The sequence below is a fragment of the Pavona decussata genome, unplaced genomic scaffold (assembly GCF_977016875.1).
Source record: "Pavona decussata unplaced genomic scaffold, jaPavDecu1.1 SCAFFOLD_58, whole genome shotgun sequence".
Taxonomy (NCBI): Eukaryota; Metazoa; Cnidaria; class Anthozoa; order Scleractinia; family Agariciidae; genus Pavona; species Pavona decussata.
In genome coordinates, this window is record NW_028145480.1 from 6,617,766 (window position 1) to 6,635,022 (window position 17,257).

General features: G+C 37.4%; 1 protein-coding gene across 2 annotated transcripts; it reads right to left on the reverse strand.

The window, feature by feature from the left end:
- Positions 1-2,100: 2,100 nt before the first annotated feature.
- Positions 2,101-17,034, reverse strand: LOC146479955 (CD63 antigen-like). Of its 2 annotated transcripts, none has more exons than XM_085110814.1 (8): positions 16,876-17,034; positions 13,444-13,591; positions 11,514-11,723; positions 11,167-11,241; positions 8,926-9,027; positions 8,155-8,301; positions 7,308-7,391; positions 2,101-5,344 (listed from the first exon to the last, which is right to left on the reverse strand). In XM_085110814.1, exons 2-8 carry the CDS (start codon positions 13,555-13,557, stop codon positions 5,294-5,296), a joined length of 783 nt encoding a protein of 260 aa, XP_084966940.1. In that variant the 5' UTR covers positions 13,558-13,591; positions 16,876-17,034; the 3' UTR covers positions 2,101-5,293. The 2 variants fall into 2 exon arrangements, with proteins under 2 accessions (XP_084966940.1, XP_084966941.1); XM_085110815.1 differs by having other exon boundaries at positions 11,167-11,234; positions 11,510-11,723.
- Between the last annotated feature and the right edge of the window lie 223 nt (positions 17,035-17,257).

The following is a 17,257-nucleotide window of genomic DNA, read 5'->3' on the forward strand; positions in this document are numbered from 1 at the left end:
GTGTTATGCTTGACATGTAACATTGCAAAAATGCCGTTTACTGATTGGTCCTAAATCAGGCAGTCTAAAGAAAAGTTTTTACTTAGGGTTTCGATACATGATTACCATCATGTAAATTACCCGAAATTTAGACCTCCCCCCCCCACCCCCCTTTGTGGTCTGACCTCTGGTAAGCGACCACCTCCCGTAAGCGACCACATATCCTTGACATTATGGGTGGTCGCTCACGGGAGGTTCGACTGTCAGAAATCCCATTCAAGCAACCATTGTATTATTTGTTAATTTGGATACCGATCCAAATTAACTGTTAATTTGGAAACCGATATTTTAGATATTTTGAAATAATATATTCCTGACAAAATCAGCATTATTTTTTACCCTTAAATAATACACAATATAATTAATAGGTAATAGGACTACATGCTGTTCAATTTGGAAATAATTGGATTCAAAAAAATTCCTCGGACTGCCAAATTGGACTCGGCCTACAGCCTCGTCCAGTTTGGCAGTCCTCGGGATTTTTCTCATCCAATTATTTCCAAATTGAACAGCATGTAGTCCTATTAGATATACTAACTGACTGGTGAGATGTACCCTGCCATGTCGGCAGGTGAAATCAGGGAGGGGGATGGGGAACGAGAAAAAGTGAGATAAAAAAGTGGGAGGGGCTTCTTTCTCTCTATTTTCCTCGCCCTGTCCCCCTCCCCGAAATTAAGGTAAATTAGTAGCTGTAAAGATACACTGACGTTTAAGTGCTAGCCCTTCGTCGGAGTGAAGGGCATTGAATCGAGAAAAGATTAAAACCTTTTCGCAGTGGCCAATGTACCATTTCTCCAGCTGCCTGATTAAACGGCGAGAGAAAGTCCTTCTCTCTCGACACAGTAGGGACTGTAGAAGTTCCTGGCCGTTGTTGAGCGGAGAAGTTAATGAATCAGCGGTCACGACAAAACAAACAAAAATGAGGAGTCATGTTGCATCAACCTGATTTTTAAATACTTTTGAAATCATACTCAAGTATTACAAGAAATATATACGCAGGTTAATACAAAAGAAAATAGGTAGGGTGGACTTAATTCACACGCACAGGAATAGTTTCATTTAAGGACAGTGCCTACTAATACCGAAGTATTTTTGTGCGGCTTATGACTATGCGGGAAAAACAGATCTTAGCAAGGCCTCTTGGAATCCAAAAAGAAAATTGGGGGTAACCACGCATTTTTCAGAGATAATTATGCAATAATATCTCTAAAAAGCGCCAAAATATAAAGCAATGTATGGGATTTTTTTTTAAATTGAAGCTTAATTATCTCTGAAAAATGCATGGCTACCCCTAATTTTTTTTTTGAGATACCAAAAGCACTTGCTAAGTTCTGCTTTCTCCGTATAGTTTTAAGCCGCGCAAAATTATCCCTGTATTAGTAGGCACCACCCATAGGAAACCCGAGTATCTCGAGATGCGCAGAACGTATGCGCAGTAACAATAGTAGGCACCGTCCTTAATGTTAGAAAACGATGGGCATTTTTTTCTCAGTCACCTAACTCAAATTTCTTCTAGAAATTAGGGGGTTGCGGTCCAATTGCAGGATAATCCTGAGAAGCTAGTACATATGTAGTGACGTGGTAAGGTAATAAATGGAATGACTTTGGTCAGAGAGATCTAGCGACTGAATTATGGCGTTCAGGTGTCGACAAGAGCAGAAACGGGTGTGTCCTGAAACGGCAACGAGGCATGATTAGTGCCGTGGACCCTTTATGTCGTGGTCTGAAATATCCGGTCTGATGCACGGCGAAAACAGCGAGGATGGTGACCTCATTACTTGACATTGATATTTCAATAAAGATTGCTCGAAGGAATATCAATACAAAGAAAATATATCAGTCAATGATGAAAGAGCCAGCGAGTTAAAATTGAGCGATAAACCTTACTGAATACCATCATGTTCTCCTAATTCCTTTTGTCTGTTGGTTCCAAATACATGTAACCACTCGTCTTATTAAACAAGTGTAAAAAGGGACTTCTTTTATTTTTCAGCTCATCGTTTCACTGGGTAAGTAAAATCGCTCTTAAACCACACTGACTCGAAGACTTGAGACGACACCTTGTTATTTGTAAGCGATTTTATTTATTTTTGCTCATAACATTGATTGCTAACGAGTATAACTCAAGGTCTACAGGTAAAATACCAAAGTCAATGCTAATAAATTTACAACAACAAATACAAGTTCATGTTAATAGGCAATTTTAATGTCAGCCCAAAGACAAACTTCGAAGGCCAGTATAACAAAAACAGTATAAAACTGAAAAAAGTTGAAAACACAAGGCCCTTGAAATTCCTAACTATTAGCATCATTTCAATGTCCTAGCTCAAAGCCTCACACAAGGTCGTTTATAGGGGGTCCCCTGAAAGGGGGCTGCGTGAAGACTAGTTACGTTGTAGCTCCCATACTGCCTTGGTTTTGTTATCGACATAATTTGTAATTTGATCCTAATTATGCCGGGGCCAGGATGGATCGTAAACCATCAGGCGCATGTATCTCGAGGAATGACGCATTAGGCTGAATATAATTTACTTACTTCCCACAAAAATATATATAACGAGTAATAACATGAAATTGCAATTTAAATTGCAAAGTTTGTGCAAACACTCTGGTTTTGGTACATCTTTCTGCCTTCTTAATTTGTTACTATTAGTGAGCATATGCAACAGGACTGCATGTCAATGGGAAGGGGGGAGTCTCTTAATATCATTATTTATCATATAAACACCAATGAAATACCGGGTGGGCTTTCGCGCGAAAACGTGATACCTTCACACGTGAAAATAACATGTTATCTTCACACGTGAAAAGATCACCGCTGATATCGTTACATGATAAATCGCGCCTTTTGCAATGATTTGGTATTTCATTGGTGTTTATATAACAAACAGAACATTACATGGCTGCCTGGAGACACGAAATTTCTCTTCTCGTGTTGAAAAATATTTCACTCGTTCGCGCATATCCTCTATATAACCAACGTGATACCCTATATCCAAACGGGTTTTGACGCGTTTTGTGAGAGGTAACAATCAAGATTGCGTACATGTTTCTGACACGTTGGTTACATAAGGACAATTACCGTCTTCCTACTCCAGCCGTTCTGTTGCATAAGCGCACTTGCCCCAATCCAGATGCAGCGGTGTCGGTCATGCTTTAAGTATATGTTATTTATAGAAAATGCGGAAATACCATATACCTACAACAACTTCTGAAATTTGGGAGTGGGGTAGGGGGTAGGGGATATCATTTCAAATTACTGCATGGTTCAAGACGGGGCGATTAGTTGAGTACATAATGATTTGAAAACTAATTTTGGAAGTGTGCATCAGCTGTCACACATCATCAAGGAAAACTTGGATACAAAAAGAAGTCAAACCGAATATAGAGAATTGTCATGTTTCCGTATTGTTAAAGGGGCAGTGTCATCTATCTGTAGTGTTACTTAAACACAACCTAAAAAACTTATCTATATCAATGGAAACGTTAAAACAATGGGTTGCTTTTGTTAACAATTACCCTTGAGTACTAGTACACAGAAACCAGTTTTAATTATCTTTGGTTGCGGATGGCCAGGATATAAATGCGTTAATGGACTGCAACTCGAAGATATGGGCCATTTTTTTTCAAGTTCTTCCCGTGTATTTTGGAGAAATCACTAAAACCTGATTATAGTTTGTTCTTCAGAGAAGAGATCACTTAATATTTTCTCCTTGGTGCTCTAAGAGCAATTTGATGTTAGCGAAAAGGTATCTTGTCAAATAATTGAGTAGTTTTGACCAAAACACAGAAAAATCTCGATGGCAGTGCCCCTCTAACCTACGACCAAATATTGAAGTTCTTTCCAGCAACCTTTGAGGATACAAAACCAAAACGTTTGAAAACATGGCCTACCTTGGAGGATTATAAACCGTTCTAGTTTTTAAACGAAATTACCAGACGTTGCTGGGATCCTAATAAACACCTGTAGCCGGGCAACCCTTCTGAAGGGGCTGCAACGTCAACCTTTTATAATATCTATTTCTAATCTCAATTTTAACAGCGCAAAACTTCAATATCTTCTTATAAAAATTAAATACAGCTTAATTACAATAAGTATACTTAAACGCTGGATATGTCAACTGTAACTATCAATTCAAACGATTCTCTCGAAAAGATTCCTGGGCTATTATTTCCTTTCGGCAATGGCAAAGTAACATCTAAAATCACCATGGCTAATCGTGTTCTGGAAATAAATGAACACTATTTAACCCATTCATGTAAAAGGTTCCTCACTTACAAATCTGTGAATCATTTAGTAGTTCTTTCCCGTAATGCTGCTTATCATACCGTGCAAGGCGATCAAATTTTGAGTCCGTGGATGAAATCCTACAGTGTCACCATTCAAGTCAAAGCTTCTGAGCAGTACTTTATTACCAGTCACTACTTTCTCGTGGTGCTGTTTATTATGCTGTACGAGGTGGTTCTTACTTTTGAGTCTGTAGATGAAAACATAAAGTATGACCGTTGAAATGAAAGCTACTGAGCAGTATTTTCCTATGGTGCTGTTTATTATACTGTGCACGGTGGTTCTAACCGTTGAGCCTGTGGGTGAAATCGTTAGACCATTCAACTGAAAGCTACTGAGCAGCACTTTACTGTGGCAATGTTTATTATGCTGTACAAGGTGATTCTAATTTTTGAGTACGTGAATGTGGCCATTTAAATGAAAGCTACTAAGCTTTATTTTCCTGCAATGTTCCATGGTCAGGCCAAGGTCTCCATCAATAGTAATCCGTGCATGTTTGACAACTGGGGCCTTGATCAACATGACATCATTAGTGCAGTCACTCATTGCACAGGGTCAAGAGGAGTTCTATTCTATTGTATGAGACACTGTTGCCTTCGAACATCTACTGTTGGTGACTATAAAATGGCCCTTTTGGGAATCCTAACTGTTTTCTGTTTCCACATCCTTTGATCTTGTATCAGTTGCACGACAAGTCCCTGACAAGGTTCTCACCAGGTTTGTAATACAGTCAACAAACCGTGACTGCAAGTGCAATACCACTTGCGCAAAATGCAATAAATTTTCCAGTCATTCGTGCACAGTATGCACGAGTAAATACGTTCCAAGAGGCCGGTGTTCAAAGGGTTTCGTGGTTAAAAGGTGAGCCATTCTAAGAGAACATTTTCTTACACAATCAAATAGAACTCATTAAGACTCTGTGCTCATGGCCATGTCAATATCAGTAAACTCAATTACTTTTCAATATTATCCAAAACGCTCCCGCCTGATCACAAAAACAGCTACTGCTAATACAAACTGCAAAAAAAACAAAAACAAAAATAAATAATAATAATAATAATAATAATAATAATAATAATAATAATCTCTTTTTTAAAATATTCCAAGGAAATTGTTATTTACAAGTTAAAAGTTGAAAAAATAGCTATTAAAACCTATTTACAGTTCTTGTCGATTAAAAAAGAGACTATTTTTTATAATAATAATAATAATAATAATAATAATAATAATAATAATAATAATAATAATAATAATAATTGACATTGAAACTGCAGAAGGGGCCATTTGAGAGATGCGTATTTTGTTTATTCATTTATTTTTTGTTTCTTTTTATCAAGTAGACCGATTTTAAAATGCCGAATTTAATTTTTTTTTAAAAAAACTTCATGACATTTGTTCTTTTTTTCTTTTTCTTTACAAAAACATTGTTGCTTAAAAATATTATCTTTTTTTAATCGAAAAGAAATGTGAATAGGTTTTTAATAGCTCTTTTTTTATATACTTTTAACTTGTAAATAGTAATAATAATAATAATAATAATAATAATAATAATAATAATAACAATAATAATAATAATAATAATAATAATAATAATAATAATAATAACAAAAAACAACAAAAAAGATAAATAAATAAATAAAAAAAAAAACAAGAACATAACTTGGCTACAAGAATGGGAAACTGATTGGGAATTATTAGGGCCTGTTTACATGGAGGGAGCATAACCCTCCTAGAAGGGTTGAAAGATAGCCCTCCTTTACATGAGTAGGGTTATTACTATTCGCACTTCATCTTGTACTCTTTGATTTATTTTTTAGAAGCAGTTGAATGGCTTCGGGCGTCCATAGCAATTTCGTTGCCTTTTTCGTTGAAGAGTCTGGTCGATTGGCCGCTTTTCTTTTCCCTTTTGATTTTTTGCATGGCTGACCAGGTATGGCTCTGTCTTTCGAACCATTTTTTTTCAAGACTTTCGCCTATTAAACTGCCCATCATCAGGAGAATGTTTTATTCCTGCCGCAAAGCTGTTGCCCTGGCTGTCCTTCTGACTTTCCGTATCATTCCAGCTTGGATTCGCCACCCTTGTCAGCATAATTCTCCGAAATGCTTCTCCAGGTTATAATCGCGCTCAGCCATGTTTACAGTTGGCAAGAATGTGACGGTAATCTGATCACCCTTAACTTGACCCTCCTACATGTAGGAGGGTAACCCTATCTCGAGCTTTTACATGGCTTAAATAAACAAAACGTTGACCCTCCTAGGAAAGGGTAACCCTAGAAAGCAAACAGGTTTACTGTCCTCTTAGGGTAACCCAACCTAGCATTTAAGTGAAACTAGGAAAAAACAGTGGAGGAAGGTAACCCTTCTAAGAAGGTTACCGGCTCCCTCTGTGTAAACAGGCCCTTACTGTAAGCTAAAGGTGTAGGAATGTAGTGTCATTTTAGTCAACTGATGGTCAACACGACTCATCAGATGAGTATTTCCCAAGTAACAAGGCGATATAGAAAGTGAATTCACAAAAGCCTAAATCTCAGAGTATTTGTTCAAAGGAATTTTTAAGGGGGGTTACTTTCACAGAGAGTGGAGAGACGGTGGTGTACAGGTGTAGTGGTTAGCACGCCACCTTAAATAATTACATGTATCTACTGAAAAAGAGCGGCAGTATCGATCCATCAAAGTATAAGTGCTGGAAACTGTTGCGAGCAACCTTAAAACAGCTAACAGCTAAAAGTCCATCAGGCTTAGATTACCAGGGATTATCATTGGAAGGATGGGTGTCCCTGCGATTTGGGAGAGGCGGAGTGGGTTGGTGAATAAATATGACTAGTTTTTCTGAGGTATGCACATGTACTGTAGAATCTTCATCAGTGGATGCAATTGTTTTTGCCTTCTTTGAATTTGGTTAAGTTACTTACATCACACATAAAACATAAAGAGAAGATTTAGCAAAGCAACTTTAATCATCAAGTATTTGTCAACAAACCTCGATTATGCAGACAATGACCCCAACACAGCCAACGATCACGAGATGGAGAGCAGTAGAACTTTTTACGATCTTAAGACATCCCTAGTGGAGGACAAAAGGTGAGTTTAATCTACAGTACGCCCTAATAAATAATAGTATTATTAAAAACTGGATCACTGTATAATGCAATTCCAGGGATTTGATTGGCTTAGTGGCCATGGTACGTATATATGAGCCATTATACCATGCCCCAGAAATAATGACCATTAAATTGTTATGTTTGTTTTTGCAAAGCGAGCAAGATCTATCCATTATTTCTTGATTGTTTTTTAACAAAACAGTTATTCCACTCATGCTTGTTGGTTATGAGATGATTAGAGCCAACTCAATGCTACCTGCCTCGTCAGCTACATGTATCTAAATCAAATCTATCAAACTTGGCCTTTTTACTACTTGTTATTTAGGGTGCTCTTTTGAGCACTGTCAATGAATTTTTGTCCCTTAGACTACAGCAAAATTTCAAATCATTGTAGTAAAGGAGAATAATATTACATGTAATAACTCTTACTAACCAAGTATCAGATCTGTGCTGTAAATTATGAGTTTTCTCCCGTTGATCTATGGCCCAAGCGTGAAGAGCGCAGGCCATATAATAATCAATGAGAAAAAACGAGGATCAGCAACTTACAGTACGGACTAAGAAAACGAGGTTTGTAAGATATTTATTATAATTATGTCTTTGAGGTTAATAGGGTGCGCAGGAAAGGAAACTTTCAAATTGAGGGGGCCGCACAGTGAAATACGGCCTGCAAAATTAACCAATGTACTAACTGAGAGATATAATATTTAAATCATTTTGTCCCACCCTATGGTTTATCTTGCCGAGTTCAAACTCAAAGCCACAGGCATGTTCTTCTTTTTTACAGCAGCTGTCTGGAACTTTGTCATATCTGTGTCCACCGTATGTCGTATTTCTCCAATCAACATAGTTGATTACTCCACAACACTTGTCCTGTATTGAGAAAGAAACATTTAGCTTTAGAAGCATCAACAATAGAGTCCATTTGACATGGTTCAAGCATGAGCTATTGAGGTGTGGTTTAATTAAATAAATCTACACTCTCTCTTCAGCAGCGGCCTCTTTTGTACTTGAGTGGAGACAAATAAGGAGAGTAAACTAACAAGGGGCACAGCGGATGATCCCGTTTTCTTCGCATTTCCTACTTTTCTCTCCTTTTTGTGTGAAGGAGCCTCTGTAGAGGAGAGAGAGACACCTACATGTTACATTATTTTATTAAATTCAATTTTTGTTCACTAAGACCCCTCCTCTCAAGACATGACTTCAACAGATAAGCCTTCTGCGACTTAATAGAGCTCATGCAGTAATGACTAATTGGGCTCTATTCTACAGTCGACTCCCGATAACTCGAACCCTTGTAACTGGAACCTCCCGCTAACTCGAACCAATTTTCATTTCCCTTCAGGTCATTTTATGTGTAATTTTACCCTTGATAACTCGAACTTCCGATAACTCGAACCTTTTTCAATTTCCCTTCAAGGCTTGAATTGAATTGCTTGAGTTATCGGGAGTCGACTGTAGTTAAATGCTACCAACAGATCAGGCAGCGAACAGCACCTTTGATTGTATTTTGTTGATGATGGTCAGGGACTTGTATCTTCCCGTCAAACCATATTCTTGAAGTTTGTTCTTCATATCATCTTCCATTTTATCCCGCACCTACAACAGGAAAAAATATTATTCCACTGAGTACTTCACTGGCTTATTATTGATATTACAAATGTATATTAAATGCTCAGATTATGACAATACCTGATTGTAATCAGTTCAAACTTTATGCAAAAGTAATTTTGTTAAAATTGTATCCAGGGGGGGGGGGGGGGGGGTGCAAAGCTTGTGTGTTGGATACAAGATGACAGCCAATGAGCCACACAGTGCCAAGTTGGCTATAGTCATGTTGTAGCCAACAAACGCAAGTGGAATAATACACGTAATTATTGTTTTATTAAACGCAACCAAAGAAAACTGCACAATCTTGCTGATATTAGTGATTTGGTATTCATTAAAATTATTTGCTGAACTCAGTAGCAAATGCATGGTAAGTCAAAGACACCAATGACTATCGCAATTGGCTGCAGTAGGTTGTCTAGGTACAATAAAAATAATGTCATGCTGACAAGTACACTGTAGTGAGATGATGGCATTACTGTATTTTGTTGACATTCTGTTACGTTACTTGATGTCATGCTGCAAGTTGTCTACGATGACAGTGTTTTGACCAAGTGAAATCATGAGGTCTGGGGATGGTGACTGATACAAAAAATTCAGAAACCATTACAACTTCACGCCGATTTAAGTGTGTCATTGAGAAATGGGTGACTCCGCTGGATTTTATTGCCTGAAGGCTCTCTTTATTCCTTTGGGCATTCACTTTGGCAGCCGCGAAATTAGCTCGTTTTTACTCGGTTGAGAAAAGGTGAGAACTTTTCAGGAAGACCAAGATGCGAATTCAAAAGACAGGAACAATTGTCTAATTAAGCAGCCTTGAGCCGCGAAGTTGCGAGAGTATTCCTTTGTTCTTGTTATCAATAGGAACTGCGAGGAATCACTGCAGACGTTTGATGGTTTTAAGTTCTTCGCAAAATACTTTAAGCTGTTATTTATATCAGTGAACAAAGAGTCTTTTGAGAGCTTTAAAAAGAGATCTTAAACGTGGTGTTTTGATCACTGCAAGCCGAGTTTCGATATTTTTCGCCAAGCGGTGTTTAGAGCGGCGAAGTTATTAGGCTTAATTAAATTTGTGCATGGCATCATCATCTTCCCGACGCGTGGAAATCAATACCATCTGTTTAATGATAACTTTTTTTTACGAAAACGCTAAAACATTGATTTGTATTCCCTAAAGAAAGCACCTTAGGAGCTATGAAAGAGTCAAAAGAGTTCCAATTGTAATTCACTGTAAACAAACTGGTATTTGATGTTGTGCGCTTTGTTTGTTACGAGTGAAGACGTGGTCGATCGTAATTAAGTTTATGTTACTAAAATACTTGCTTCTAGCGAAGAGATTCCAAAATATCAGACCAAAAAAAGGAAGAAACAAAAGGGAAACTCAGCGTGGAAGTCGCATTCTGATTATACTTAATGACGCATTGACAAACAATAACATCAGCTCCTTAGCCTATGTAGGCACGCGCTCTTTTCAGTTGACCTTATTTACATTTTATATTCAGCGATGCTCTAACTTTTAACTGAAAAGCGAGAATCTGTTATAGATCGCTGTCATTAAAGATGACAGATAAACAAATCGGCAAATCCATGTTTCCGTTTAGCGAACAAAATTTGTTTATTAATTATTCGTTAGTTTGCAGGACGGAAAGTTGTTTTTAAAACTCTCGATACTGAAGCGGCGCGTTGTGAGTCGGTGTGTTCATGGTGACTCATTTCTCTAGCCTCCCCAGGGAGCTTCCACAGGCCAGCAGAAAACTCTAAAACAAAAGATAAAACATCTCACCTACTTCAAAGGCTTTGCGATCTTCGGAAACATGCTCTGTTGTCGGAAATTGGTCGACAAAAGAGAGAACAATAGCTTGAATATATGAATACTTAACGACCCCAAAATTTGGGGTACACACTTAAATCGGCGTGAAGTTGTAATGCAATAGGAAAAAGAAAATGAAAGAGTATTCCTAGAAATGTGTCGGCTGTTTAAAACCAAGGTCCAACCCACTTCTCGGTGTTTAGAAATCGGATGAAACACTCCTCCTGGTGTTTGATATACACACATGTATTAATTCCCAAATGTTGCTTCTCTTGCTTCTGTATTAATTTTTTTGAGGGAAGAATAAATTAAATGCTTACCTGTGCACGATGGGAAAATCCCACGCCTGTAACCACCAAGCTCAAGGCAGCAGCCACAACCAGGAGAACTATAAACTGAATTGCAAGAAAAGATTGTGCCAAAATTGCCCAAAATTTATAGAAATGCATCAAAGGTGATACTAAGGAATACTGGAAGGGTCTGATGCATTAGCAGTGGAATGTTTTGATTTGAATTAACTTGTTGTCATGCTGTTGCTGACAAGGAAAAGGGGGAGGGGTGGGGAGGTCTGGTCAGTTTTAAATTCTAGCAACAACAACAACAACAACAAAAGAGGAGTACAGTGTAAGAATCCTCACTGGGCAATAGTGCATGAGCTGAAACTTACTGCAACCAATATCCATTTCTTGATACTTGCTTTTGTTACAGGTCTGCACTTTGTCATACAGAATATGAATGTTCCAGCCAGCAAACTTAAAATACCAGCCACAATAAGAACAGCAGGGGCTGCCATATATGACACAGAGGAAACTGCAGCACGGTGTCCCTCAAGAACCATTACTGCAATGGCAGTACACAATTCAAGAAGACCTAGAACCTGTACAATCACAAAATAATAAAGAATGAAAATTAAAAAGGCAGTGACTCAACATGAAGCAAGAATCACTACTGCAAAGCTACACTGTACATGTAAGGTTCCGTTCACACTGTACATTACTGGCCTATCCATGACAAAATTTTCCTGGCATCCGATACACTGTAGGTCAAACCTGTTCCAGTGTTTTCGGACTTCCCCACCTGGGCAAGTTTTGCATTTCCTGTAAGTGTAGACAGTTTGAGACTGTACTGGTAATTACCAATCACCAGCTCTTACAATGTATTTCCACACTTGCAATGATGTCAGACAGTATGAAACTTTAAGTTCAAAAAACCTCTCCACAAAAATGACAGAATTACTGCTGACACACAAGTAGATTACTGTTCAATGTAACCTATTGAACTGATTTGAGAAACTCATCTAGAGATTACATACACAAGGAAACTGACCAAACATTTTAGTGGTTCCCAGTACTTCTTTATACCTAAATTCAAACCAGTTTTAAGTGATGTGCACTGCTGCAGGGGAAGTCCAAATTCAAAATAAACAAATTAAGGAGGCTTGAAAGAGTTTTTAGATGCAATTTGCTCCCTTAACGAACCCAATCTGTAGTTAAGGTGTCCACATCAGCTGAATGAATAAAAAACATTAATGTCTATTAAAAGTCGCACCTGCAGAACACCAGAATTGGAAATTATGCAATGTAAAATTGTGTGAACCGGAATTAATTAAAGCTGCAGGAAACTTTTGTTTTCTTCCTCGAAATTTTGTGCCATGAGCTACTGTATCTCGATTTTTTGCATGCATGCAACATTCAGTATGCCACTTCAAATAGAAATATTTTGGAAAAAATTATCTAGAAGAATTTCCTGTAGGTAAAAAAAAAAAGCCTTTTTTGATATAACACAAGATCTGCTGGATAACTTTTTGTCACTTGGCCAGACATGTTAAAGAATTTAGGGCACTCTCCAACAAAGCAATAAAAAAGGTAGCTCACTGACTTTGATAGTTTTCTAGCTAAATTGCAAAAACTGAAATTTAGAGGTCCTTTTGTAGAGTTGACCTGTTGCCATGGTAACTACTATGACATCAGAACTAGCCTGAAAGCATTGCCAAACAACTGAGTTACAAAAATGTTTTCAAAAATACAGTTTGTCCACATGATCAGATCAATTTTTTGTTCACTATTTCACGAACACTGCAACAATGAAAAACCCTTACGAGCCTCCTTAACTAGGTTGACTCTCACAGCCCTTGCAACATAAGTCTCCTTATATACAATACAATACAATGTTTATTTAAAGTCGGGGAAATAGAGAGTGGTCACCCAATCTCCCAAGCCAGGAGCTCGTGATAAAAATGCTATGCACTTTAAGCAAAGGATCAAATTTACACATGCCAATTAATCTGGCTGATTTGGTTCAGTTTTACAAAGAAAAGGAGCAGGCAGACAAAATTAATCAACTTGATTTTTTAAGTCAAGCCGAGTTTCACCCCATGCTACACCAACAGAAAAAGAAATTGACCAACAAATTGTAACTTGTAGATTCAGGCCCCTGAGATTGAACCTGCTAATTGGGCTGATGAATCGGTATGTGTAAAATTACATGACATTGTACCCTAACTTGTTGATGGGACAGGTGTATGGGAAAAGTTCCTTGCATTACACAAAATTAATTCTAAGCATGAACCTTCTTATCAGTTACAGTAAGTTACTCACCCCAACACATACACCCATACATGGAAAGCATTTTTTAATATAGGGCTTCTGTTTGTCTGTAAAGGGTATTATTCCGTCCACTACTTCCATAGATTTGAATGAGGGTTCTGGCATCTTTGTCACACTATTCAATCTTGCCAGGCTACGTCTGCAATGTGAATGCAAAAATTAATTTTCTGTTTTTGTTAAAGCCTGCCTCCATCCATTTTTTTTTTGTCAACTCCCACGTCCAAAGACCTTTACTGCTGTAATTTAAATTCTGATGTATACCAGGTAACAGCTGGAAAGAGCACCATTAAAATTGGTAAAAGTCCCAAAGTTTGAGATGCTCATCTTCTAAAATAGCAAAGATGTAGTGCCATTTAAATTCAGGAATTTTTGCACACATTTGTTTGAAGATGGCCAAATCCTGCCCGCATGTTTCCATGCAAAAACATCTATGTTTTCGATTTTCAATTTGTTACTAAAAATAGCGTGGTACTATCCCTTTAAATAGAGTCAAATCCTTCCTTATGACTTCTTAATAAACAATCCTTTACACCCCAATAGTGACTGAAGCATCTACAGCTGCTGTAATTTCTTCTTCCAAATCACTGCTTCATCAAACAAACACATTTCAACTGAAGATAACAATGACTGAAGTAAGTAAGTGAGTGAGTGAGTGAGTGAGTGAGTGAGTGAGTGAGTCAGTCAGTCAGTAAGTAAGTTAAAGCAATAAAATGATCAATAAAGTAAATAAAGTAAATGATTAACAAAGATAAAAATTAATGTCAATGTTCAAACAAATTCTCTCAACTACATGTACTACCATGTGAAATGTACAGGGCACAGTAAGGAGAATATCACTGCCACACGACCTTGTAAAATGTTTTCTGTCTTTCTTCTCCTCTATTTAGAATTAGTTTTCCTTTTTCCTTTTTTTTATCTTAACAATTATTGTATCATAATTTTAAAGGGAATACAATTAGTTAACTATAATATTATTATGCCCTTCTCCACTCCTTTCTTACACACCGTAACCTAATGTAATACGATCGTGTAGAGTAAATAAAAAATACAAATACAAAAATACAAAATATGCATTTTAATACTAGGGCTAATAAAGGCATTTAATTATGACCATCTTGAGCATTACAATAATTGTGATCACTTTCCTCTACTCAAAACACAAACATTTGAAGTTATAAAAAAATTCACTTAATTGGACCCTCACTCACCATATGACCACATCTTTTATAGACTAGAACCGACCCAGTTCAAGCCAAACTGACCAAACTTTGCGTTTCTTTTTCTTGTTTTCCTTTGAAAGCCAACCAGTCCAAAGGCTCCACACAATTTTCAAAATTTTAACTTTCTCCAAAAATACAAACCTTTTGAAAATTAATTAAGGTTACTGTTTATCTTTGGAGGTGTCTCGCGTCCAAGTGATGTAGTGTGTGTCCAATTTAAACTGTGGATACCTGAGCCCTTGTATCAACTTAAAGCTTAAAGAGCTGGCTATCAAATTATACCAAGAATTTTGAAATAAAATGAATTGTCGAATTTTTAGCACTGTTTTCTCGAATTTTTTAAATTTTTTCACATGGAGGAGACACTTTAAAGAGACTCAAAGGGAATTTGTTCATTTGCCTTCAAATTTGGACAGAAGCTAGTTTAACATATAAACATCAAAAACGTGCCTGTGAATTTTTTCTTTCGAAATATTTTTCTCTGAGAACGATTTTTGTACCATTGCTCCAAATTTTTTTGATCCTATTTCAAAAATGTTCTGTAACTCTTCACTGCGTAAAACGCAGACAAGTTTCTTCAGTGCTTTGGGTCCGGAAACTGAGGAGCAAATTAAATTAGCAAAAACCAAAATTTGCTTTGACTTGTAACTTTCAAAAGGTGATTTGGACACTCGCATTTAGAGGTCGTGAAAAATTCGACAATTTATTTTATTTCAAAATTCTTGGTATAGTTTGATAGCCAGCTCTATAAGCTTTAATTTGATATAGGGGTTAAGGTATCTACAGTTTAAACTGGACGTGCTTCATTGCTTGGACGCAAGACACCTCTAAAGGTATACGGTAACCTTAATGTTTCAAAATTTTTTTGGGACTATTGGCCCCAAACTATTCAAGGAGCTCAATCTCACTAAGGAAAATAGCTAAAACATTTAAGCAGTGTAGAATGAGATATAAATGAGGCTGCTTATTAAGCCTTTATGGCTTTCTTGCTAAATATGATTTATAGAGTTGTATTTCCATTCCTGGGCCAACCAAACACAGTGCAAACCTCTCAAGTCACATTTCATTCCTGCATGCCGTCCATAAATCCTTGAAGCACAGTTTGATGCGAGTACATCGTTACGGTTACCACTGTTCAGTTCTGCAGTCGTGAGTTGGCTACCAGTAGCCTTTGATCATATCCTACTCCCTGTGCCACAGGCCCATTGGTTTTACTTTCCTTCTCAGTCAAAGCATTTCTTTACCTTGACCATGATGTTGGATATATCGAAATGTTAATTTACATTACTTTTAATATTTCTTGCTAAATGGTTCAACAAAAACAGACCATTCTATTTAAGACGTATCTGCCAACTTTTTCTGATACAATGGCGTGACATTTTTATCCAAGGAGAAGACAACACAACTATAATCTGCAGACACCCGAGGATTTCCCAAGAGGTTCTTAATAACTCTGAAGTTCTCAAGAAAAATGATTATGCTTCATGCTGGCCTTCAAAAATCAGAAATTTCGGGGAAAGGTTCATCATTTAGTCATTTTACATGGACTTTTCATTTCTCGCATAGGTTTGAGTTTACATATTTTTGGAACTGTGTCAGTTAAGCCCACATTTTTAAACCAGGAATAAGAAATTGGTGACGGCAAGCGTGAGCTGGCGTGAAAGCTGGCAGGTATAGTTTGATAACAGCTCACAGCTGACTCCGAATCAAAATTGTCGCAAGGGTGGGGTGGAGGTTACATTATAAAGTTCAAGGTACTTGTTCGTGGTTTAAATCAAACATCATAAATCCACGAATTAACAAGTCAACACCAACCCTATAAGTGCAAGCTTCATTAAAGAATAAAAGACAGTAACTTAAGCTTCACAAAAACCTCGTGTAAGCTCGTGAGCGAAAATTTCACTGCACTTGTACGGAACATGTTTCAACAGAGCCGTTCGATATTAGTCGATGTCAAAGTACATGGGCAAGATGATGTTTCTTCTGCAGTAAACAGCCACTTTGCAAAGTAAAATTACAGAAACTAAGGGTTCGTGTATTTCAAAATATGCTCCACATAACGTCTTCCGTTAAAATTTAAGCTTAAGACTTAAGCTTAAATGAATATTTTACGACGTCGACGGAACGTGTGAAGAAAGCTCAATAGGCATAAGCTAGCTCACATATTCAGAAAGCTCTGAAAATGATTGAATATGTAGCTCACCTTCAAATCCACTATGAGCCTTACTGTGTTGGAAGTACCATCACTTCACCAGATTATGCTTGCGTAAACATCAGTAAACTTTCCCATTTTCAACGAAAGAAGGCGAAGTCTCGAGGAACGAAGAGGACAAAAGCGACAACAATTTCGAACCTAGTGACTTTGTTTACCGGCACAGCCCAACGGTCAATAAGAAGCGCGAGGGACTAGAGAAGAGGGTGGCTCGCTCCGCAAAAAAGAGCGATCCAGATATGAGTCCATTTTATGCCCGCAAATGGTGGCAAGCTCGTATTTTTGGCGATGACTCCTTTTTCTGTTGTCATTTTTTTTCTCAAAATCTTTAAACATAAAGAGGAAAATAGCTAAGTTAGAATAACGAGAAAAA